Raw genomic sequence first — 23,908 nt, forward strand, 5'->3', positions numbered from 1 at the left:
AAATTTTGATCAAAATAGCAGTTCATATAACCTTTCAGAACATATTATTGATTCTAATTCAGCTAGAACTGTTTGTATCTGCATATGAAATTATGCAAAATCATAACAGCCCTAAGTGTTTCTTCTGTAATAACTAATTTCTAAGTTTTATTTTTATTTTTTAAAGATTTATTTATTTATTTATTTATTTATTTATTTATGAATGATAGACATAGAGAGAAAGAGAGAGAGAGAGGCAGAGACACAGGAGGAGGGAGAAGCAGGCTCCATGCCAGGAGCCCGACGTGGACTCGATCCCGGGACTCCAGGATTGCGCCCCGGGCCAGAGGCAGGCGCTAAACTGCTGAGCCACCCAGGGATCTCCTAATTTCTAAGTTTTAAAACCAAACTTAGTATTTAAAATTTTTCCCAAGATATATTTTTCTCTTCCTTTTGTAGCTCACTACAAATGTGCAGCTCACTAATGGATTTTACCATGACTTGAGACTACCTTTCACTCTGCAAAAATGTCTTCCCACTGCTTATGACAGAATGGGCAGATATCACAAGATTTATCTTTGCTGTACTAGAAGCACTGCAGACTAGAACAATATTAATTTTATAATTTTCCCTAAAGTTTCTGAAAAGCCAACACCTGTATTCTGTAAAGCTTGAAATATTTCTCTATATCCACCCAATACTTATAAGAACCTAAATCCACAAAAAGATAAGCATCAATTCAAACTATACTAGCAGGAAAAAGATTCACCCTACCAAAATTGTTGATGTTTTTCCCCCTTCCAAAGTGATCTCCAGGTCTGAAAGGGCAGCATCAACTTCGTCCACTTCTTTGTCACTGTTGTTCAAATGATTCTCTGATGTCATGATTGACAGCTTATTGATGTGATACTGAAAACAGAAATGATATTTATTTAAGTGACTATTCTAAATTTAGTAACATTTTAAAATGAGATTACTGCCTGCATCTATATTCAACGCTTTTCATCACTTAACTTGAAAAGAGAAGTGTCCAAGAACTGGAATGATAAGAAAATAAATAGCACCTGAAATCAGTGTCCGAAATATCCTAATACTTATCCAAAAGGTGTTTGGATATGTAAAACCAAGAAACCAAGGGGGGGGTGGGGGGCAGAGACACAGGTGGAAGGAGAAGCAGGCTCCATGCCGGGAGCCTGATGCAGGACTCAATCCTGGGTCTCCAAGATCACGCCCTGGGCCAAAGGCTACGCTAAACTGCTGAGCCACCAGGGCTGCCCCTGAGCAGAGATTTTTTTATGTGTTTTTTTCCCTCACTGCAGTATTCCCTGTGTCTAAAACAGGTCCTGAACCCAATGAACACTGAATGAATTAACAGAATAGGAATAAGGTCTTGTGTAAAGATGGATAACATTGATTACCTTATATTACTACTGTTACCCAGCGGAGGAAAATTAGTTATCAGTATTAGGCTGAAATCTAAAGCTCTACTCTCCCCAACCCCACTCCTCAACTCAATTCAATACTGAAAATAAAATCAGAGGAAGGTGTTTATATTCTCAGTTACAGAAGAATGATAAGATTAGGACGCCTGGGTGGCTCAGCAGTTAAACATCTGCCTTCGGCTCAGGTCATGATCCTGGAGTCCTGAGATCGAGTCCCACATCAGGCTCCCTCCATGGAGCCTGCTTCTCCTGCCTATGTCTCTGCCTCTCTCTATGTCCTTATGAATAAATGCCAAAAATCTTTTTTTTACAAAAGGAATGATAAGATTAGGGGTTTTGGGTAGTTCAACTTGGGTGGCTCAATGGGGAGTTTGCTTCTCCCTTTCCAAACTCTGCCTCTCCTCCTGCTATGCACTCTCTCTCTCAAATGAACAAAATAAGTAAGATTGATTACATTTATATGTGGATATACACACATAAGTATATATTTGGGTATATACATAATGAGTAGTAATACTCCTCTATGTAGATAGAAAAATCTCTGCTTTTGAGTAACTAGTCATGATTTTAAATATGCTTAGGTAAGTAAGTCACTTATTACAGATCTATTAGATCTTGATGGAATGATAAGCAGAATTTTTAAATCACTTAATCAGTTACCTTTCAAAGCATTTAGTAGCAATCCAAATTTCTGAAGCATTCATTCACTGAATACAATTTATTCATAGGAAACAGTGAACTAATTTGAGGCCAGTTGTCAGTTTTCCTCTATATTTTAAGATTTAGTGAATTGGTAATTAATAGTCTCTGGCTGTACCTTCGGTTATGCTAAAATGAGATCCTTACAGTGACAGAAATTTCCATGTTCACGAATCATGGAGAATGAAGTAGGTAGAGGCCCTTGGGCAGTTGCCTCAAATGGCAGAGTAACATTAGGAATCATGAAGAGAGTTGGTGAAAAATACAGATTCTTAAGAGAGATGGTGAAAAATAGATTCTTAGATTCACCCCCCGAGATTTTGATTCAGCAGATCTGGGGGGTCCAGTCCAGAATCTGTATTTTTATTAAGTGACTCAGGTGGCTGTGATGCAAAAAGTCCTTAGCAGTTATCCAGGAGGAGTAACTGGGTGGCACTCTCAGTTAAGTGTCTGCCTTTGCCTCAGGTCATGATCCTGGACTCCTGGGATCAAGCCCTGCCATTGGGCTCCCTGCTTAGCAGGGAATCTGCTTCTCCCTCCGCCTCTCCCCCTGCTTGTGCTTGCTCAAGCATGCGTGCTGTCTCTCAAATAAATAAATAAAATCTTAAAAAAAAAAAAAAAGTTATCCTGAAGAAACCCTGGCTATGAATGGGACTGGTCATAAAATCCAGCTTTGCTTTCAGAGGTGCATGGGGTATCTATTAAATGTTATAATACAGACTTGAACGTAACTGCTTCAAAACAGTGTTACTAACCTATTTCTTTATTTACACCTTCTTAGTTTATTTTTTTAAAGATTTTATTTATTTATTTTTGAGAGAGAAGTATGAGCAGGGGCAGAGAGGGAGAAGCAGACTCCCTGCTGAGCGGGGAGCCCAAGGCAGGGTTTGATCCCAGGATCCAGGGATCATGACCTGAAGGCAGAAGCTTAACCGACTGACACACTCAGGTGCCCTACACACCTTACCTTAAATTACTTGTTTCTTTATACTATGTAGATTCATGAAACACAAGGAAACAGAAGCCCCAAGGAGAAAATAATTCAGAGTGTACGGTATGTCGGAGATAAAAATACTAGACATTTCCTTGCCGTTTTTTCAAAGTTTCCCCCTTCTGGTACTGGATGGGTTCCTAGAGCCTTTGGGACAGTCTCTGGGAAGGCTTCTAAGAATTCAGGGGGGTTTTGGTCCAGAGTTCTCTCATTAAATCTAGATTCTTTTTTTTTTTTCATTTATTTTTTTATTGGTGTTCAATTTACTAACATACAGAATAACCCCCAGTGCCCGTCACCCATTCACTCCCACCCCCCGCCCTCCTCCCCTTCTACCACCCCTAGTTCGTTTCCCAGAGTTAGCATGCACATGAGAAAATGCTCTGCATCACTTGCCATCAGGGAAATACAAATCAAAACCACAATGAGATACCACCTCACACCAGTGAGAATGGGGCAAATTAACAAGGCAGGAAACAACAAATGTTGGAGAGGATGCGGAGAAAAGGGAACCCTCTTACACTGTGAACTGGTGCAGCCACTCTAAATCTAGATTCTAAAATGGTCCCCGAGACCTATGCTTTGGGACATTCCGTTTCCACAGATTAAAATTCATGATTTCTGAGGCATTTTCTACTGCACTAAAATGGAACATCTGCTGTACAGTGGGTGAGGGAAAGCTACAAAATAATCCCATTTCTGTGAAAATACAACTGTGTGTACATTTTGACTCTTGGACAACATGGGGGGAGGGGCGTTGATTCTCCTAAAACTTTACTGATAGTCTACTCTTGACTAGAAACCTTACTGATAATATAAGCAATCAATTAACACATATTCTGGGGACACCTGAGTGGCCCAGTGGTTGGGCATCTGCCTTCGGCTCCGGGTGTGATCCTGGGGTCCCAGGATCGGGTTCTGCATTGGGTTCCCTGCATGGAGCCTGCTTCATTTACTGGACTATATTTACTTGAGAAAACCTGCATGTAAGTGGACCCATACAGTTCAAACCCATGTTCAAGGGTCAGCTATATTCTCACTCACCAAATTTTTTTGAGCACCTATGTGCCAGGCACATTCGTATCTGTTGGTATTTTTTAAGTGCATTACTTTTATAATAAAAAGATAAATACTATGTAAAAAATCTGAGTTTCACACACACACATATAGATGTCACACATGTCATATATGTTTCACACACACACATATATATGTGAAACTCATATGTATGAGTGTATGTGTATACATATATACACATTTTTTTTTAAGATTTATTTATTCATGAGACACAGAGAGAGGCAGAGACACAGGCAGAGGGAGAAGCAGGCTCTTCACAGGGAGCCCAATGTGGAACTCAAACCCTGGACCAGGGATCACATCATGTCCTCAGCTGAAGGCGGATGCTCAACCACTGAGCCACCTAGGTGTCCCCCCGACATATATTTTATATGTATTATTCTGTCATTGCAAAACCTTCACTAGAAAATTATAAGCCCATATTCTAAGTGAGAAAGATGTAGGCAGAAAGCCATAAACCAAGTGAGGTACTCTGAGTAAAATTACACCAGAACTTTTTTTTTAAAGATCTTATTTATTTATTCATGAGACACACAGATTGAGAGAGGCAGAAACACAGGCAGAGGGTAAAGCAGGCTCTACGCAGGGAGCCCAACGTGGGACTCAAACCCGGTACTCCGGGATCATGCCCTGGGCCGAAGGCAGGTGCTAAACCGCTGAGCCACCCAGGCGACCCTACTCCAGAATTTAATTCAAGAAATTCTTCAGATAGTCTGAATTATCTAGAAACACAACAGAAGACCCTTAACTAGTTGATTAAGCAAGTCTATCTAAACTAACTCATCTATCATGAAAGATTTTCCTTGTGTAAGCTTTGTTTCAATTCCTTTCCTTCATCATATAACAGAAGAAAGGGGCTTCTCTTCCATCACAAAGGACAATTTTAGGAGTCTTAAACAGAAAACCTTCCTGGATGCATAAAAGCATTTAGAAGATTAAGAGCATTTTTATTTGTGTTCTAAAGAGAAGAAAATAAAATCATAAGGAAAGCTTTTTTTCTTTTTTTAAAGATTTTTATTTTATTTAAGAGAAAGAACATATAAACTGGGCAGAGGAAAAAGCAGGCTCCCCGCAGAGCTGGGAGCCCAATGTAGGGCTCAATCCCAGGACTCTGGGATCATAAGCCAAAGGCAGCCACTTAACCAACTGAGCCACCCAGGCACCCTGATCTTTTTTTTTTTTAAGATTTTTATTACCTAAGAGAGAGCACGCGCGCAAGAATGAGTGGAGGTAGGGGCAGATGGAGAGGGAGAAGAGGGACAGAGAGACAGCGGGAGAAGGAGAAGCAGGCTCCCCACTGAGCCGGGAGCCCCACACATGGGGGACCCATCCCAGGACCCTACAATCATGACATGAAGCAGAAGGCAGATGCTTAACCGACTGAGCCACCCAGACACCCCCACAGTGAAAGCTTTTCATAACTAAATGTCACCTCTGCCTCCTGTACTTAAAGAACACCAATTTTGTTAGAACTTTACACAAAACCAGAATTCAGAATTCTACCATAATCTGAGAGCATTCACCAAAGCCTCACTCAATCTAAAATGTAAGAATGACTTAATCTAGTGGTCAACTGCATGCAGCTCAGTGTGTCTCTCTCTCTCTCTCTTTTTTTTATTTATGATAGTCATACAGAGAGAGAGAGAGAGAGAGAGAGGCAGAGACATAGGCAGAGGGAGAAGCAGGCTCCATGCACCGGAAGCCTGACGTGGGATTCGATCCCAGGTCTCCAGGATCGCGCCCTGGGCCAAAGGCAGGCGCCAAACCGCTGCGCCACCCAGGGATCCCCTCAGTGTCTCTTAAATGCGGATTTGTGGATGCCACCCTATGTTATTTTATTAGAGGACAGCAGTAGTGAAGTGGACAATTTTTTGTTTTTAAGATTTTATTTATTTATTCATGAGAGACACAGAGAGAGGCAGAGACACAGGCAGAGGGAGCCCGACGTGGGACTCTAACCCGGGTCTCCAGGATCACGCCCTGGGCTGAAGGCGGCACTAAACCGCTGAGCCACCCGGGCTGCCCTGGATAATTTTTAAATAAGCACTACTGTAATTCTGAAAAAGTTGATATGCAGTTCAGAACCACTTTTGGGGTAACACTGGTTTAATATAAGGAAAATATTAGCTACCTACTTCTTAAGGATTATCATTCTAAAAACTTTTTTATGTTTAGTTTCACTATTTTATCACCTTTAAAATGTATTATTTTTGCTATAGCCATTTAACAAACATTATCATCCCCAGCTACTTAGGAAATTATGCAAGTAATAAGCTTCATTTTAGAAATGTGATTTTCAACACAGATCCCATTTCTAAGGGAAAATGGGGTAGTGTTAAGCTACTATATATCTAGAGGTAGGACAATGTATTTCTCCTATAGGATACAGAAAAATAGCTGTTAAGTATACCACTAACAGTACACCACCACCAAACTCTTAGATGAGATGACAAAAAAATTAAATTCATGGATTTGTCTTTAAGTGTATTCAGTTTCCACACAGCAAAAAGTAAACACTATCAAAATACTACTGGAATTACAATGCTACTTTATTTAAAAATAATCCCCTACTCTTTCCCTTGAAAGTCCCATTTACCAATACTCTCCACTACCTGTAAGGCTGCAAACATCATCATTTCTTCTTCTGTGCATTCAATTTCTTCTAGGAGAATAGCCCATTTGGCCTGCTCATAAAGCTGATTGATTCTGATTGCATCATACTGCAGCAAAAGAGACACAATCTTTTTACTACATCACCCTTAACATAAAAATGTTTGAAAAGTGAATATTCACTTTCAAAGCTTAACAAAAAGTTTTAATATACTTTTTTTCTGGGATTTTTATACAGTATCAAATGCTCAATAACAAGGATACCTATCGGGTTAGGTATATCTATATATTCCCACATCTAATTTTCCATTAAAAATGACATTAAAAATATGCCAAAATATTATTACTCAGTATTAGAAATAAGATTCTGTATGTTATTTTACAGGGAAATAATAATTAGATATTACAGAGCTCTTAACAAAATGAATCTAACTTGAGAGACATTTAAAGTAAGGTACAAGTGACTGATTTTCACTTGTTATTGCAACCTGCCACACTAAAATGTTACAGTCAGGGAGTAAGTTACTTCAGGGAACACCCTGCTCACTATGGAAAAGCATACTTAGACAAAGTACTAGGTCCTTAGTAATTATATTAAGAATCTGAAATACAGAGTACATATATATACTTGTGGTAAAGATTTACTTATATGTTACTGAATTATCCATTTAGTTATGTTAATAAAAATTAATAGTAATGTACTAGCAATACTATTTTAGAGTGGTAACAAAACATATGGCATCCCCTTCCCTAGCAAATATAACTTACGTTCCCAAAACAGTTTTGGTTTTACTGAAATGAGACATGATATGGCCTGAGGGGACTAAGACTGTTTTTTGTAGTTCCAAATTATACATTTTACCGTTAAAGAATTACTTAAGCACATAATAAAAAATGGTAAGCATATACATTAAAATCTATACTATAATCTAGACATGAAAAGGATGAGAAGTAGCCAAGAGAGGTTTTCACCTAAGAACGATAATAAGGAAGCAAAAGATCCAAAACACCATGCCATATGTTTTCTAGGGAAAAATACTCCAAGATTTCTTATCAAATTTACTCTTCTCAGAAAAGCAAAGTATTTCAGTAGGACAGATGATGCAGTCATTTGATAGTAAAAATATATAACAATGTTTGCCTAACTAAGTAGGAAGAAATGTAGACTTAGTTTTTCTTTGAAGCAACATCTTGTGATTTATAATTAGAAATTTGAAAGTCATTGAAAAGGTACTATTTCAGAAACACTTTTTTTTCCAGAAACTCTTATTTTACTAAAATCACAGCTTAAAGAGAGACTTAAAAAAAAAAATCCCTAAAACTAACTTTATCAATTCTATAGTACCAAGCTAGTGCATTTAAAATACAAATCAACCAAAAATTCAATTATTTTAACAAAAAAGAAAAAGTTTAATTATGTTCCCAACCTAGGAACACAATACTTATTTCAAATACAGATGCCTTTGTCTAAAGCTTGGGTTTGTAATATTATTCAGATGTTCTATATACAAATGATTACTTACCCCATCAATTCTAAAAAACAAACATCCAAATGAACCAAAAAAAAAAAGAGATCCCTCTAAACCCTCGGTACCTTTGGATTCAAATCAAAAAAGCTGTAATACTTGAATCGGAGAAGCAAGGCCTCATTTTCCTTCACATCTTGTTCCATAAGAGATCTTGAGGAATCAAGCCACCTGGACAAATTAACAAGAGCAGTGGAATGCAAGACAAGATTAATAAAATATTTCTACCTCTAGTTGGAGAAAGAAATTCTTCAGTGTGTCTTTAATTCATTAATTTTTAAAAAATTTATTTGAGAGACAGCGTGTATACAAGCCTGATGTGGGGCTCAATCCCATGACCCAAAAGATCATGACCCAAGCTGAAATAATGAGTCAGAGCTTAACCGATTGAACCACACCCAGGCGTCCCTCAATGTTTCTGTATTTTAAAACTTACCCTTGGTTGATTTTTGCTTTGTCAAGAAGAGCCTGAGGCTTGAACATTTTCGCCAGAATTTCTGGTGATGTGATTGGCTGACTGACAGCAAGTATACCAGGGTTGCCTTCTGACAAAGCACTGTCACCAAACCAAGCAGAAGTTGGTGACAAGGGGCTTCCATCATGAGCATCGTAAGTGGGGGTCATTGTTTTACTGTAAAGTCCTGGGCTTGAATATATACTTCCTAATAAATAACATGAAAAATAGGTAATAAGTATGAATGAAGTACAGAATTTTAGTTTTTAATAATACATGCTATATAACGCAAATTGTGAAACAAAAGTTTCATTATGGAAGAGCTTAGTACATTATTTTACCTGTCTTGAAAACATGTAAAATTAACTTTAATTCTACTTGTACAACATTAGAACATATAATAAATAACAAGGTCAAAAGAATATAATTACATTGGCAGAAATTCTGGGGAAAACAGTTCAAGGGAATTAGAAGCTAAATGTTAAGAATATAGCTGAAGCAGACAGATCAAGTTTTTAATTGTGGCAAGGCTCACCTTTCAGAGGGCCAATGTAAAGAACATCGGTGCCTATAGGAAAGGAAAGACAGGAATTCAGAAGGTAAAGGAAAGGTAACAACAGAAGACAGAAACGAAATGAAAAGGAAAAGGAAATGGAAAAAAGAAAAACAGACTTTCCTAATGTGAATTATAAACCGAAGTAAATATTTTAGATGAATTTAAGAGTAAAGAATCTTAAAAACTGTAACATAAGTTTTTTTGTCCAATTCAAAAAAATGAAGTGCTCTAGTCAAGCATCCAGTGACAAACATATCCACGTTTATCACTCTTTGAAATCCACACCCTGTTTTAAGACAGCTTGATGTAACTGAATAAATGCACATAAACTAAGAACAATTTTATGTTAACATTTTCTCAGTTAATAGCTGAACTGGTTCCAACAGCTTTACAAATAAACTAGTAAAGCAAACGGGAAGATAAAGTTTTGCAAACAAAGATACATTTTATAATTAAGCCCCAAAGGCAGGGGTATTTTATCTTCCAATTCCTCAGTGTTCAACAGGGACATACATGTAGTAGAGGCTACATTAATTAAAACTTGTTGACTTAGTCAACTGACAATATATCCTCCATCATTTTAAATTACAAAAATTAAGGAGACTGGATTAAATTAAGACTTCAAAGTTCAGAATAATGTTAAGTAAAAGAACCTTCCCTCGAAGTCCTAACCCTTTTATGTTTGTTTTCAGTCATAATTTTTAAAAAGAAAATGTGTAAATGGAGGATGCAAAGAGAATGACTGTTTTCCCTTATCTAATTTAGGAATATGCTTAGGAATTTCCCTTCCACTCTAACAACCCCTCCATGCAATGATAAAAACAATTACTCCATGCAATGACAGAAACAATTCCCTATGAAACAGAGGTAGTCATGCTAGAGATTTTTATAGTTGTCATGACCTAGTCTAGGAAGAGCACACAAAGTAAAAAAAAAAAAATCTTTCTAGCCACATGGTATCTCATTTGATGTCCCTATGTGTTCTCCCAATGTTATTAGTCAGTAAAGCAATTTGCAGTACCTAAACATTGTTAAATAAGCAACAAAGAAAGCTGTCAATTCTTTATTAGCTTTAAAGAACATTGCGATAGTCAGTGATATCCTTAAACGCTTGAACTTTAAAACTACAAAGGCATTTTGTGAAAGGGTTACTTGGGCAGCCCATACTAATTAAAAGGGCTGAAAACATTACTCCAGCTTAAGTGGGCAAAAAATAATCTTGCTATAGTGAGTATATATATAAATAAGGAATAGAAAAACACTATCTTCCAGGCAAAATCTTCTCATTGTATATTTCAAAGATATAGCAAATAAATCTTTTACTAGGAATGTCAGAATACTGAAAATTCATTCCTAATTTGATGGACTATTCAGAATTAAAGGTAGAATTGACAATTTTATAAAGATTCTAAAACAAAATATATTCCCCTAAATTATACAATATTTAATAGAATCAGCCACCCCATCAATTCTCTGCCTTCTCAATTTCCTCGACTTTGTATATTCTACACTTCACATGTGATCACCTCACTGCTCTTATTCTTACCCTGTTAGGCACTCCACGATAATAATTCAGTTAGTTTTTCCAACAATCCTATTATTCTCATTTTAGAGGAGCAAACTGAGGCACAGAGAGGTTAAATAAGTTGTCCAATGTCAAAAGCTATTAAGTTTCAGAGCCAAGCTATAAATCAGCCAGTCTGATTGAAGCGATACACACCACCTCCTGGGTACCATAACTTATTTAAGCCATTTCCAATTGGTGTGATTTGTTTAGAATTTTGTCAGCTACGCCATTGCTACTGCAAATGTGCCTTCCAACAGGTATGTTTGTACTTATTTCCCAATTCAATGCTGGGACAGAGGGTTAATGCATTTTATATTCCTTCTAAGTCTCAGTTCAGTGACAATCCCAACTGCCTTGTGTTTCTGATCGCTCAATTTAAAACATATTTGAAGTAGAAAGTTATTAAGGATAAGATGAACTAAGATACTTAGTTAACAACAAATAGGAGCTTGCTCAACTATGTGGAAGGATAACCCAAACTGCGAGGAGGGGAGAGTGAGTTCAACAAAGCACTACAGTCTTGGGCCACCTACTACAAATCTTAAAAACCCCATGTAACTTTAGAATCTGCCTCATAACTTGGTTACTATGGTTACTAATTACATTCTTATTCTTTTTTAAAACAGAGTGTGAAAGTATTTAATACATTTTAGAAAATTTCCATCAAAATATCAATCTCCTACCATACTTAGGAAACAAACTGCAGGTGAATTGAAAATAACAAATGTTGACATTACAGATGAATTAAAACACATAAATATGAAATAATTATATAAAAGTATATAAAAAGGAAATATAGAAGAATTTTTGTAATAGTTGTGATTTTCTTAACCAAGGGTGAAAGCCCAAAACTATAAAGCAAATTACAAATCTGACTACATAAAAAATGTAAAACTTTAGTACAGTAAAAAGATCACAAAATTAAAAACTATAATATATATTACTCAACTATTATTCATACTAGTGTTTATCAGGGCAACTAAAAATGTAATTCTGAGATATTTTTATTGACATACTGGCAAAAATCAGTAGTGATTTACAACATGTATTATCAGTCAGAAGGTAGGAAAAGGGGCATTTTCATGTACTGTTGATGGGAGTGTAAAACTATCACTTTTACACTTTTATGGTGTATATTTGAACTTCTGGGAGACTTTCTGGAGTATATTTGATAGAATAATTAAATACCATCTAGGTAGGAAAACAGTTAAATATACATTTCCTAAACGGAAATTTTGACACTATTTATATTGAACTAGGGAGACCTTTTATTCCAACACAGAAAGATCACCAAAATCTACTGTTCAACGGAAAAACTCAAATTGCAGAATATACAGTATTTACTAAACTCTCATTCATGTCATAAAAAACATAATTAGACACAAATATAAACATATAGAAAAGGTACTCGCAAGTTGTACTCCAACTGTTTACAACAGAGTTTCACAGCAGCAAGGGAGTAAGTTGAAGTGGAATATTCACATTCAGTTTAGTAGGTTTTCTATACTATTGGAATTTTTTATAATCAGACTGTATGAATGTAGGACTTCTATAATTAAAGGATTATAAGATCCATTAATGTTATTCCAAGTGCAAAAACATAAATTACAAATGTATAACAGTCCTTTTTTTTTCAAAAATTAAAAAAAAATTTTTTTTTAAGATTTTATTTATTTATTCATGAGAGAAACAGAGAGAGAGAGAGAGGCAGAGACACAAGCAGAGGGAGAAGCTGGCTCCATGCAGGGAGCTCGACGTGGGACTCGATCCTGGCCGGGCCTCCAGGATCACGCCATGGGCCGAGAGTAGCGCTAAACCACTGAGCCACCCAGGCTGCCCATTAATTTTTAAATTTATTTTTATTTATTGATTTTTTTAAGTAGGGATGGAACCCAATATGGGGCTTGAACTCACAACCCTGAGAGTAAGACCTGAGCTGAGATCAAGAGTTGGACGCTTAACCCACTAAGCCACCCAGGAGCCCCAAAACCACGCTTTCATGAAAGACAAAAATGAATGCATAATTCTGTAATATTTGAATTTTTACTGTGAGCATACTTTTATAATTAAAGAACAGTTTACAAAAATGTTTTCAGGGAGCCTGGAATGAACTACAGGAAGATCCCAACTGTAAACGTGGGGCGGAGTCAGTCAAGAGGCAAGGAGAGGCCAGAGCTACCCTGTGCAGCCCATGCAAAGATGTCTCCCAGCCTCCGGGAAGGTGCATGGCTTGGGGAAAGCAAATCCTCACCCTGCTCCTTTTCAATTGAGAGCATTTTAGGACAAGACCAGAAGAAAGCCTGTGTTCCATCAATGAAACAGGCCCTAGACAGACAGACACCTGTAGTTCCTCAGCAAAAGATGTTAACCTATGTCTACATATCCTGAGCCTTCCCAATGGGATCTCATTCCCTTGTACTATGCATCACCCAGTACCAGAAAAAGATATTTGAAATATGAAAATTACTCAGCCTCAGAAAGACTGTCTTTCTGAAAAGAGGGCTGAGTTGTATAGAGGCCGAAGACCAAGAACTGCTTTTAGTCAAAACCAGACTGAAGTGTTGGAAAATGTCTTTACAGTAAATGCTATGAGTAATGCTGGTATTAATACTGGAGAAGACTTCGCTCAAAACTGAATCTAGAACAAGACAGAATCCAAATCTGTTTCCAAAATCAGCATGCACAGCTGAAAAAATCCCATAGAGAATCGCTGTTTTCAATGGTGAAAACAAATTTCAATACAGATCTCCTGGAATAGACAGAAAACTAAACACATGAAATCTTACAATTACAGAATATGAAGAAGCAATATCAAGTGTTAAAAATATGTTTTCTTTTACGTATATAACCTGTTTTTTTTTTCTAAAAATATATTGTCAATATTATAACATGGTCCCTATTATATTTGGGCACTTTTAGTTAAAGGCCTTTGCCACGTATTTTAATGAATATTTTCAGAAAAAAAGCCAGCTGTTTTAAAGTGAGCAAATTTAATAATTTAGTTTGCTTAAAAAATTTTTTTAAATGTTTTTGCTGCTTAAAAATGGCAAACTCCAAATAGGAAAAATGGCGTCTTGCATAAATGATTTTCCTGACAATGCCAAACAAGCAAAGTATTCATTACTTTCTGTATTATCTTAGAACCCAGAATTTTTCTTTGTCTAAACTGCCTTTAAGATTTTTAAGAAAAATTTCTAATGAGATAATTTTCTAATTCTACTTATATAGTAAATCCTGAAATTAGTAATTCTTAAGTCAGTACTATACTACAAAGTTAATTGTTTCTTGGAAAAACTCTTTCCCCAGCTGATCAGGCTCATTTCCCTCCCTCATAGGTAATTAGAGATTTGGTATTTTCCTCAGTAAAGTGGTGAAGCACTCAAGGGCATACCACCTGAGCACAGTTGTGAAAGCAAGGTATTTAAGAACTCCTAGAATATGTCATATTCTATGTAAGAATTTGACTAAAGTCTGAGAATCAAAAAAAAAAAAAAAAAGTCTGAGAATCAATTCATTCATGATGGTTCTTGAAAGATTACATTTTAAAAAAAAATTAAACTTTGTTAAAGTATAATTTATATGCTAATATTTTAATCAAATGTTCCAACTACTATTCACACAGTATTTACTTTAAATATAACTGGAGAAATGATATTATGTAATGGTTAGTAACAGGAGTGTGAGCCAGATAGACCTGGATTTGAATTCTAGCTCTGCCCTCTATTATAAACCTTGGGCAAATTACTTTTTTTTTTTTTTTTTTTTTAGAGATTTTACTTCTTTATTTGATAGAAAGAGAATGTGGGCACATGGGGAAGGGCTGATGGAGAGGGAGAAGCAGACTCTCTGCCGAGCACAGAGCCTGACTTGGGGCTCAGTCCCAAGACTCTGAAATCATGAACCCAGCTAAAGGCAGACACTTAACCGACTGAGCCACCCAGGCACCCCATAAATTTCATACTTCTTGTAAGGTTCTTTGCTTTTAATACCACCAAAATCACAGGGAAAAATGAAAGATAAAGTATACATTAAATAACAGTTATCACTTACTGAGTATAACTGGCCATGCTCACACTGAGATGCTCACAATTCAAAAAGGAGGAACTAACGGAAACCAAGCCTGAAGAGTATATATTTAATCCTCACCACACCTGCAGTAGAGGAACATTTACATTTGCGAAGCAAGGCATCTGAAATCATGAAGGTATCACATACTGAGATACCTGGACCTGTATTTAGGGAAACAGTATGCATCTGATCATGTTTTTCAATATTTGGTTCAAATATTGACTTAAGGTGCTGACAAGTCATGGAAGCATACAAACTAGATGGAGTATACATCTGTAAATATTCAACTATAATTTAAAATTTGTCCACTTTACTGTATATAACACCTCAAAAAACAAAAACAAAAACCCACCCTGCAGTTACTTAGTCCCATTTACACTATAAACTAAGTGAAAAAGGGATGGTGTCCCCTATCAGATGCCTTCAGTAACATAAATCTTCATGTATTAATTGAATTTTTAAATTAACCCTACTCTAATTAAAGGCACATTGTTTTATTCTCCTTTATCCTCCGTGTAATCCTGAAGTTCCTTGAGGTCTCCCCCCAGTCAGTTGGCTCAACCAGTTTATTAACATCTTGTAACTATTCTTTGACCAAAATGTTCACTGTCAAGATCAGTCTGTCCGGATTGCCTTTTCTTACCATCAGAGTCCTAGCCACTGCAACTTTTTAAAAGCTTAATTCACAAACTCAGTTCCTCAACCTATAAAGTAAATATACCCTGTTTGGAATTGTTTTGTCTTCCAAATTCCTGCAATCCTACTTTCTGTAATTTCATTTAGCACTTATATATTACCTTCTTAAGTACAGTAACTGTTTTTCAATTAGCCTAAAAACTTACGAATAAGGATGTCCAGTCCCTGTATATGCCCAGGACTAAAGAACCATGTACTTTAATTAGTCATCTAGCTACCCAAAAGACACTGCCTATGCTCCTCCTGGATGCCATATGCTGAGTTGGGTTCTGATAACAAAAATGTGAAAGTTCTATCATGCCGAGAGCTCACAATTTATTAGGTGAGAACATGCAGTATGATACTAAACACAGAAAAGTCTGGTCTTAGAAGAGAAGGATACTTAATTCAGGTTGGGAAAGTAATAGAAGGAAATCTAAGGAAGCTTCTTAAAGGGGCAAAGTCTTAAAGGAAAAAGGTGGAAAGCCAAAGGGACCAACACATGCAAAGCATAGAGGTTTTAAATAACCCAGAGTAGTAATAATGTCTTAAATAAGTAACTGTGGTTTTCACAGAATACAGAAAAAAGAACTAAATATAAAACACTGTCCAATTTTTTGCAATACAAAGTTATTGCCCCCCTTTTAATTATTCTTGAGCAGAGAACCAGCCTTCCTTTTTATTGATGCAGCTATTAACAGACACTTGACATGATGATTTGCACACGACAGTGCCTGGTGGTGATTTCATGATTGCAGGGGAAAAATGCTGACGGAAAGTTTTTAAAAAATGATCACTCTCTTAAACCTATGTAAATCATTTGTCAAAAAAACACAATCATATGGATATATGCATGGTTCTCACAGTATCCTTTGCTTAGTCTAACAAAGTCTCACCTGATCCAGGAGTAATAAGAGGCCCCTCTAATTCAAGTGCCTCATCTTCAGACTGGTCATCTAGCTTTTTCTTTTTTTTCTTTGTTGGATCTCTGGGTTTTTTCAAGAGAGAAAGTTCTTCAGGGTGTCTGATATCTATTAAAATAAAGAAGAAAGATTATTTTAGTAGTGTAATGGAAAATTTAAACACTTTACACCTGGCAAATCCATCCAATATAAGAATTAATAATTTCCTTCTGTGTATGTTTATGTTTTGCCAAATATTAATGTTACTCAAAAGACTGAAGTATGGTACTTCTAAAAATAATCTACCAAAGCGTTCAATTCATAGCTTTGTAGTAAGTGTAGTAACCGTAAAGTAGAGAAATAACCATCTGCTGGGGGTACTGAGAAAATATACTAGAATTCTTATATATGTATTTGTTTTTCTAAAACCATAAAAAATTAAGATTTATATCCTAGCCACAGCAACTAGGCAAGAAAAAAATAAAAACATACCAATTGGAAAGGAAGAAGTAAAACTGCTATTTACAGATGACACAATACTATATATAGAAAACCTTAACTACTCCAATAAAAAAAACTGTTAGAACTAATCAGTTAATAAAATTCAATGAAGTTGTAGAATAAAATAAATTAATATACAAAAACCTGTTGTGTTTTATTGGGGGCACTTGGGTGGCTCAGTCTGTTAAGTGTCTGACTCTTGATTTTGGCTCAGGTCATGATCTCGGGGTCTTGGGATTGAGCCCCATGTGGGGCTCTACACAGAGTCTGCTTGGGATTCTCTCTTCCCTCTCTTTCTGCTCGTGCTCTAAAATAAATATAATCTTAAAAAAAATACTCAACAATATTGATCAGGGAAATAAATGCAAGTTAAAACTATGAGAAAGCATTAGGTACCTGTCAGAGTAGCCAACATTAATAAGATTGATAATAGCCAGTGTTGGTGAGGATGTAGAGGAACTGGAACTTTCATACCCAGCCAGTGGGAATGGGAAATGAGACAAATTTTTTAAAGTTTCACAGTTTCTTATAAAGTTAAACATATACAACTCAGCCATATCACTTCTACTTACTTACTCAAGAAAATAAAAGCACATTATGTAATAGATTTACTCATAAAAGCCAAAACTAGGGAATTACTCATAAAAGCCAAAACAGGGCAGCCTGGCTCAGTGGTTTAGCGCCGCCTTCAGCCCAGGGCGTGATCCTGGAGACCTGGGATCAAGTCCCACATCGGGCTTCCTGCATGGAGCCTGCTTCTCCCTCTGCCTGTGTCTCTGCCTCTCCCTCTCTCTGTGTCTCTCATGAATAAATAATCTTTAAAAAAAAAAAGCCAAAACTAGAAATAACCCAAGGGTACCTGGGTGGCTCAGTCAATGAAGTGTCTGTCTTTGGTTCAGATCATGATCCCAGAGTCCTGTGACTGAATCCCACATCAGGCTCCTTGCTCAATATGAGGTCTCCTTCTCCCTCTGCCCTTCCGCCCTGCTCATGATCTCTCTCTTTCTCTCAAGTAAATATATAAAATCTATATCTGAGTTTTTTCATCTGTTAAATGAGAATATTAGTACTTCAGGAGGTTGTTGTGAAAATTAAATGATTAATATGGGTAACGTTCCTTGAACAAGGTCTGGCATAACAAGTACTTCATTAAGCGCTAAGTATTAATTTTTTTCTAATTAAAAAATTGCAATTATGGTAGAAATTTGGAAATTATGAAAGTATAAATAATTGAGTCATTTAAAACACATTCTTGAAAAATGGAATATGGCTATGTAAGTAAGAGATTACGTTAACAGATGTATAAAATTGCACTGCGTAAATGTAGCATAATTCAACCATTCTTCTAATACTGAGCCCATTATAAATAATGATTTTACAAACATATATCTGTGTACATATCTCTCCACATTTTATTTCTTCAAGAATTCATTGGAGTGGAATTACCAGATCAAAAGTTTATAATAATTTTAAGGCAAAAGTGGAGCAAGATGGACATGTTTTTTAAAGCTTAGCTTATTTGAAAAATAGTATATTTCCTTGTTTTAATTTACATTTCCTTATTTACTAGTGATGTTGTACATCAAGAGTTTTTAGCCATTTATATTTCCTTCACTAATTTTTCTATTAGGTTTCTTCATTTTTTTTCCTCTTAGGTTTCTTCAAGTCAGAGTTAATTTTCATGTAAATTGTATAGTAGCAAATCACACTGGATTTCTATTTTAAAAAATACTATTATAGGAGCACCTGGGTAGCTCAGGCGGTTAAGTGTCTGCCCCTCCCCCTGCTTATGCTCTCTCCCTCCCTCTCTCTCTCCCAGGTTTTAAAAATAAGTTCAAAAAACCTTTTAATAACTACATAGCTTTTTCTGTTTCTTTGTTGGTTATTTGAATTTTACTATTAGGAACACTCAGGTACAGGTCAGGTTTTTGTTTTGTCTCATTATTTCACCTATTTTCTGGGCAATGTTTTTCTGAAATATAAAAACAGAATTACCAGAAAAACTGTCCTGAACAAACAGGTTACCAGAGAACAGGTGAACATTACTGTCCTTTAATTATTAATAAATTTTAGGTAAGTACATTTTAAGTACTAAGCAGCAGAACCATGTTAGAATTAAATGCCTGCTCCTTAAATTCTGTCCCTTTCTTTATAAAAGCTTCCAGGCATATTTGATTTCCTTTTTCAAAAAATAATTTTTAAAAGATTCATTTATTTTAGAGAGAGAAAAAAACGAGTGGGGGTGGGGGGAGGCAGAGGGAGATGGGGAGAGAATCCCAAACAGAATCTATAAGGAGGGCTGAGCCTCACATGGGGCTCAATCCCAGGACCCTGAAATCCTGACCTAAGCCAAAATCAAGAGTAATCTACTTATTAACCAACTGAGCCAACCCTTGATTTCTTTTTAAAGTTAAAAATAGTATAGCATATTCTTTATAGCTAAGGTTACCTAATTAAAAATCCAAGATTCTCTTCATTTTTTTTTTTTAAGTTTTATTTATTTATTTATTTGACAGAGAGATCACAAGCAGGGGGAGCAGCAGGCAGAGGGAGGGAGAGGAAGAAGTCTCTCTGTTCAGGGGGGACCTGATGTGGAGCTTAATCCCAGGGTCCTGGGATTGTGACCTGAGCCAAAGGCAGAGGCTTAACTGAATGAGGCACCCAGGTGCCCGATTCTCTTCATTCTTGTATATTCCAGGTAAAAAGAGGTTAATTTACCTCAAATGTAATTTTTGAGATTTAATGCATTAGCATTAATTGCTTTATGTAGATTCACAAACTCAGGAGATGTTTCAAGTATCAAGTATATCTTTTGAGCCATATTTATTTAATTAATAGAATTGAATCATTTCCTAGAGTACTTTTAATTTTAATTTCTTTAAAATGTTTTTATTTATGAGAGACACAGAGAGAGAGAGAGAGAGAGAGGCAGGCCGAGACACAGGCAGAGGGAGACACAGGCTCCACGCAGGGAGCCCTACATGGGACTCAATCCCGGGTCTCCAGGATCACGCCCCGGGCTAAAGGAGGCGCTAAACCGCTGAGCCACCTGGGCTGCCCTCCTAGAGTACTTTTAAAATAAGATTTAACATTCTAAGAGACTTAATCACTGATGAGTTTCACTTTCAATTCTCAGTGTACCCTCGGCTTTAAATGCCATCACTACCATGTTAGGAGATAAGAAAGGCATTATACAATCCCAAGCTTTTGAATAATCACAACTTCAGTATCAAGTGGTGGTAGTAACCTATCTGTCCATCCCATTCATCTCCTCAAAGTAATTCATGTGAAAATATCTAAAAAAAGTATAAAGGGACATATAATGAGTCATGCCTGAGATATGGACATGCTTTTACCACAGTTCACCACAGTCAGGTTTAGTGGGAGAGGGGAAAGCAAGCATGTTTCATCTGAAAAGGCATCCCAAATGATTCTGGCATGTCCCTTCTGCTTGAGAATCACTATACCACATGATTCATCCTTTGAGATTTTCATTCCTAGGTCATTTCCTGTCCAGCTATTAATATTATTAGAAGGATGAATACTGTTAAGTGTAACTAGCTTTTGGGTCAGTCATAAGAATGTAAAAAAGTTCTTAACCATATGTGTCCATGAGAATTACTTGTGAAGTTAAAAATAATACTAAAAATATATGTTTCAGTCATACCCCCATATACTCTGAGTGACTTAGGGCTTCTAACAGCTTGTTTTATAAAAGCTCTAGTGATGGACGACATTAAGTAGATTTACTGTGGGGATCATTTCACAATGTATACAAGTATCAAATCATTATTTCATATATTTGAAACTAATATGTCAATTATATCTCAAAAAAAAAAAGCTCCATAGGTAATTTTGATTCCAACTTCTTGACAACCAGTAGCTTAATGAAGGGGTAAGTGGAGGAAGAATGACATCTTATTTCTCAAATGATAGGCACATCTACATTGGAACAAGGTAGCCACTCTCTATACATGAAGTCTGAATAGGTTTTCATTATAACAAAAAGGTAAAGTAAATCTACACTTCCACATAAGACACTAATTATTTCATTCATACCGGAATTTAGGACTGATTCACTGACTGTGTTTTGTTTCAAGAAAGAATTAAACTAGTGAATTTAGAAATGTGAATCGCATGTAAAAGTAGGTCTGGTGAAGAAAATAAGTAATTTAAACTAAGTTTATATTTAACGAAAATACACCTGGAGGACTATTTTAAAATGGGTATACCAAAATACCGTGCCTTCATTCATGCTCAATTTTATACTTCAATAATATAAACTAGTATTATGAGTCACTACACAAAGTAATGATCCAGGACTTCTTTATAACACAAAGATATACTACATAGCAATGAAATGTAATGTTCAAAATCAGTATGTTATCAAGTAGAAGACAAATCTAGTGGAAGATGGACTACATAAATGCTATATATATATATATGTATCAAACTATGGGGAGTGAAGAAATGGGGAACAGAGAAGCACAGAAGGGTTTTCAGGTAAGATAATCAGATTTTATCTTGTTTTTTAATTTAAATTCAATTAATTAATATATGATTTATTAAGTTGCAGAAGTTGGAGTCAGTGATTCACCAGTCTCATATAACACCCAGTGCTCATGACATCACATGCCCTCCTTAATATCCATTACCCAGTTACCTCATCCCCTCACCCCCTCCCCTCTAGCAACCCTAAATTTGTTTCCTATGATTAAGAGTCTCTAATGGTTTGCCTCCCTCTCTGATTTTATCTTGTTTTATTTTTTCCTCTTTTCTCTTCTGATCCTCTGTTTTGTTTCTTAAATTCCACATGAGTGAGATCGTATGATAATGGTCTTTCTCTGATTGAAGGATAATCAGATTTTAGTTTAAAAATATTTTGTTAAAGATTTTATTTTTATTTTTTACACAGAGAGTGCGTGCCAGAGAGCACAAGCAGGGGGAACAGCAGAGGAAGAGGGAGAAGCAGGCTCCTTGTTGAGCAAGGAGCCCAACGTGGGGCTTGATCCTAAGACTCTGGGATTAAGACCTAAGCCAAAGGCAGATGCTTAACTGACTGAGCCACCCAGGTGCCGCTAAAAATAAATTTTGTCGTGAGAATTTCTCATTAAACATGTATATTGACCATGAGAGACTCCTAACTCTGGAAAACAAACAGAGGGTTGCACAAGGGGGGAGGATGGGGTAACTGGGTGACAGATACTAAGGCCCTTGATGGGATGAGCACTGGGTGTTATACCATATGCTGTCAAATGGAATTTAAATAAAATATTTTTTAAAATTAAAGGAATCTGAAAATCTCAAAAAAATGTATATTGAGCTTGTGCATTTATTTTCAATCCTCTCTAAAATCATACTAAATAAATTAATAAATAAAACATGCACTTATAAGGACAAAAAGAATAGTAAAAAACATCACATAAAAAAAAGTCAGGGGCATCTAGGTGCCTCAGTTGGTTTAAGTGTCTCCCTTCGGCTCAGGTCATGATCCCACAGTCCTGGGATTGGGCTCCCTGTTCAGAGGGGAGCATGCTTTTCCCTCTCCCCTTGTCTTCCATTCTGCCTACTTGTGCTTTGTCATATAGATAAATAAAACCTTAAAAAAAAGAAAAGAAAAGAAAAGAAAAATTCTGGGAGACAAAAGCCAGAGTGGGAGAGTAGTAAATGACTTCACAAAAGGAGAAAAATAAAATCAAGATGTTTGCAAAAGGAAATACCAATAGGAAACACAATGACTCATAGTGCCAAATATCAAGCATGACCAAGCACTAAAAACAGACAAAAATCCAAATCCTGTCCCATATTGGATTAAACCTACCCCTTAGATACATGCCTTTTAGGATCTCTTAGAGGAGAATCTAAGCCCTACGGAACAATCTTTTAGATACTGACATTTGATAAAGCTTGCTCAGTGTCTAAATACCCCAGAGAGGGGTGACAAGCTAAACCTCATTCCATGCAGAACTTCCTATTGATATTTGTAGTGCTCTATTATTAAATGTATGAATGGACAATGATTGAGAGACATCTGAGAAAGGGCTCTGTGGTAGGTTTCACAGTTCTAGAGGTTAACTCCTTTAAATTTCTGTCCCCGATTATACAATCATACACTAATTTAGGACTGCTGTGAAGAGACTTTGCAAATGGAATTAAGGCTACTAATCAACTGATTTAAGGGAGATTATCCTGGATTTCTCCATGGGTCCAATGTAATCATATGAGGTCTGCCAAACAGAAGAGGAAGGCAGAAGAGGTAAGCACAAGAAAGATGAGACAGAAGGAGAGGTCAGATAGATGTGAAGGGAGTAATAAAAACTGGACTTGCTATTGCTGTTTTTGAAGACGGAGGAAAGAAGTCATATGTCAAGGAATTTGGGAGGCTTCTACGAACTGAGAATGCCAGAGGTCTCTGGCAGACAAGGTAGGAGAAACTCTGGCCCCACAGCCACATGGAACCAAATTCTACGGTGAATAATTCTTTCTCAGACCCTTCAGGAGGAACACGGTTTTGCTGACACCTTACTTTCAGCTCTATAAGACTAACTAGAGGGATCCCTGGGTGGCGCAGCAGTTTGGCGCCTGCCTTTGGCCCAGGGCGCGATCCTGGAGACCCGGGATCGAATCCCACGTCGGGCTCCCGGTGCATGGAGCCTGCTTCTCTCTCTGCCTGTGTCTCTGCCTCTCTCTCTCTCTGTGACTATCACAAATAAATAAAAATTAAAAAAAAAAAAAAAAAAAGACTAACTAGAACACCAATCTGAGCCACACTGTACCCAGATTTTTAAACTACAGGAACAGTGAGATAACGAATTTGTATTGTTTTAAGCTGCTAAGTTTATTTTATTTTGTTTTTTTAAA

General features: G+C 36.5%; 1 protein-coding gene and 1 pseudogene across 7 annotated transcripts in view; one reads left to right on the top strand and one right to left on the bottom strand.

Moving 5' to 3' along the window:
* The window catches only part of FERMT2 (FERM domain containing kindlin 2), an 80,259-nt gene that overhangs the window by 14,484 nt on the left and 41,867 nt on the right, over positions 1-23,908 (bottom strand). For 4 of the 7 annotated variants that reach the window (XM_077909312.1, XM_077909314.1, XM_077909311.1 and 1 more), the window contains exons 4-9: positions 16,541-16,675; positions 9,314-9,346; positions 8,761-8,986; positions 8,393-8,495; positions 6,801-6,908; positions 754-888 (exon numbers count right to left, since the gene is read on the bottom strand). In XM_077909312.1, coding sequence (XP_077765438.1) covers positions 754-888; positions 6,801-6,908; positions 8,393-8,495; positions 8,761-8,986; positions 9,314-9,346; positions 16,541-16,675 — 740 coding nt within the window. The remainder of the gene's footprint in view (positions 1-753; positions 889-6,800; positions 6,909-8,392; positions 8,496-8,760; positions 8,987-9,313; positions 9,347-16,540; positions 16,676-23,908) is intronic. The other 3 variants (XM_077909318.1, XM_077909317.1, XM_077909315.1) reach the window with 1 other exon arrangement.
* Positions 12,617-17,845, top strand: LOC144320597 (homeobox expressed in ES cells 1 pseudogene; annotated as a pseudogene).

Source organism: Canis aureus, chromosome 9 (genome assembly GCF_053574225.1).
Source record: "Canis aureus isolate CA01 chromosome 9, VMU_Caureus_v.1.0, whole genome shotgun sequence".
Taxonomy (NCBI): Eukaryota; Metazoa; Chordata; class Mammalia; order Carnivora; family Canidae; genus Canis; species Canis aureus.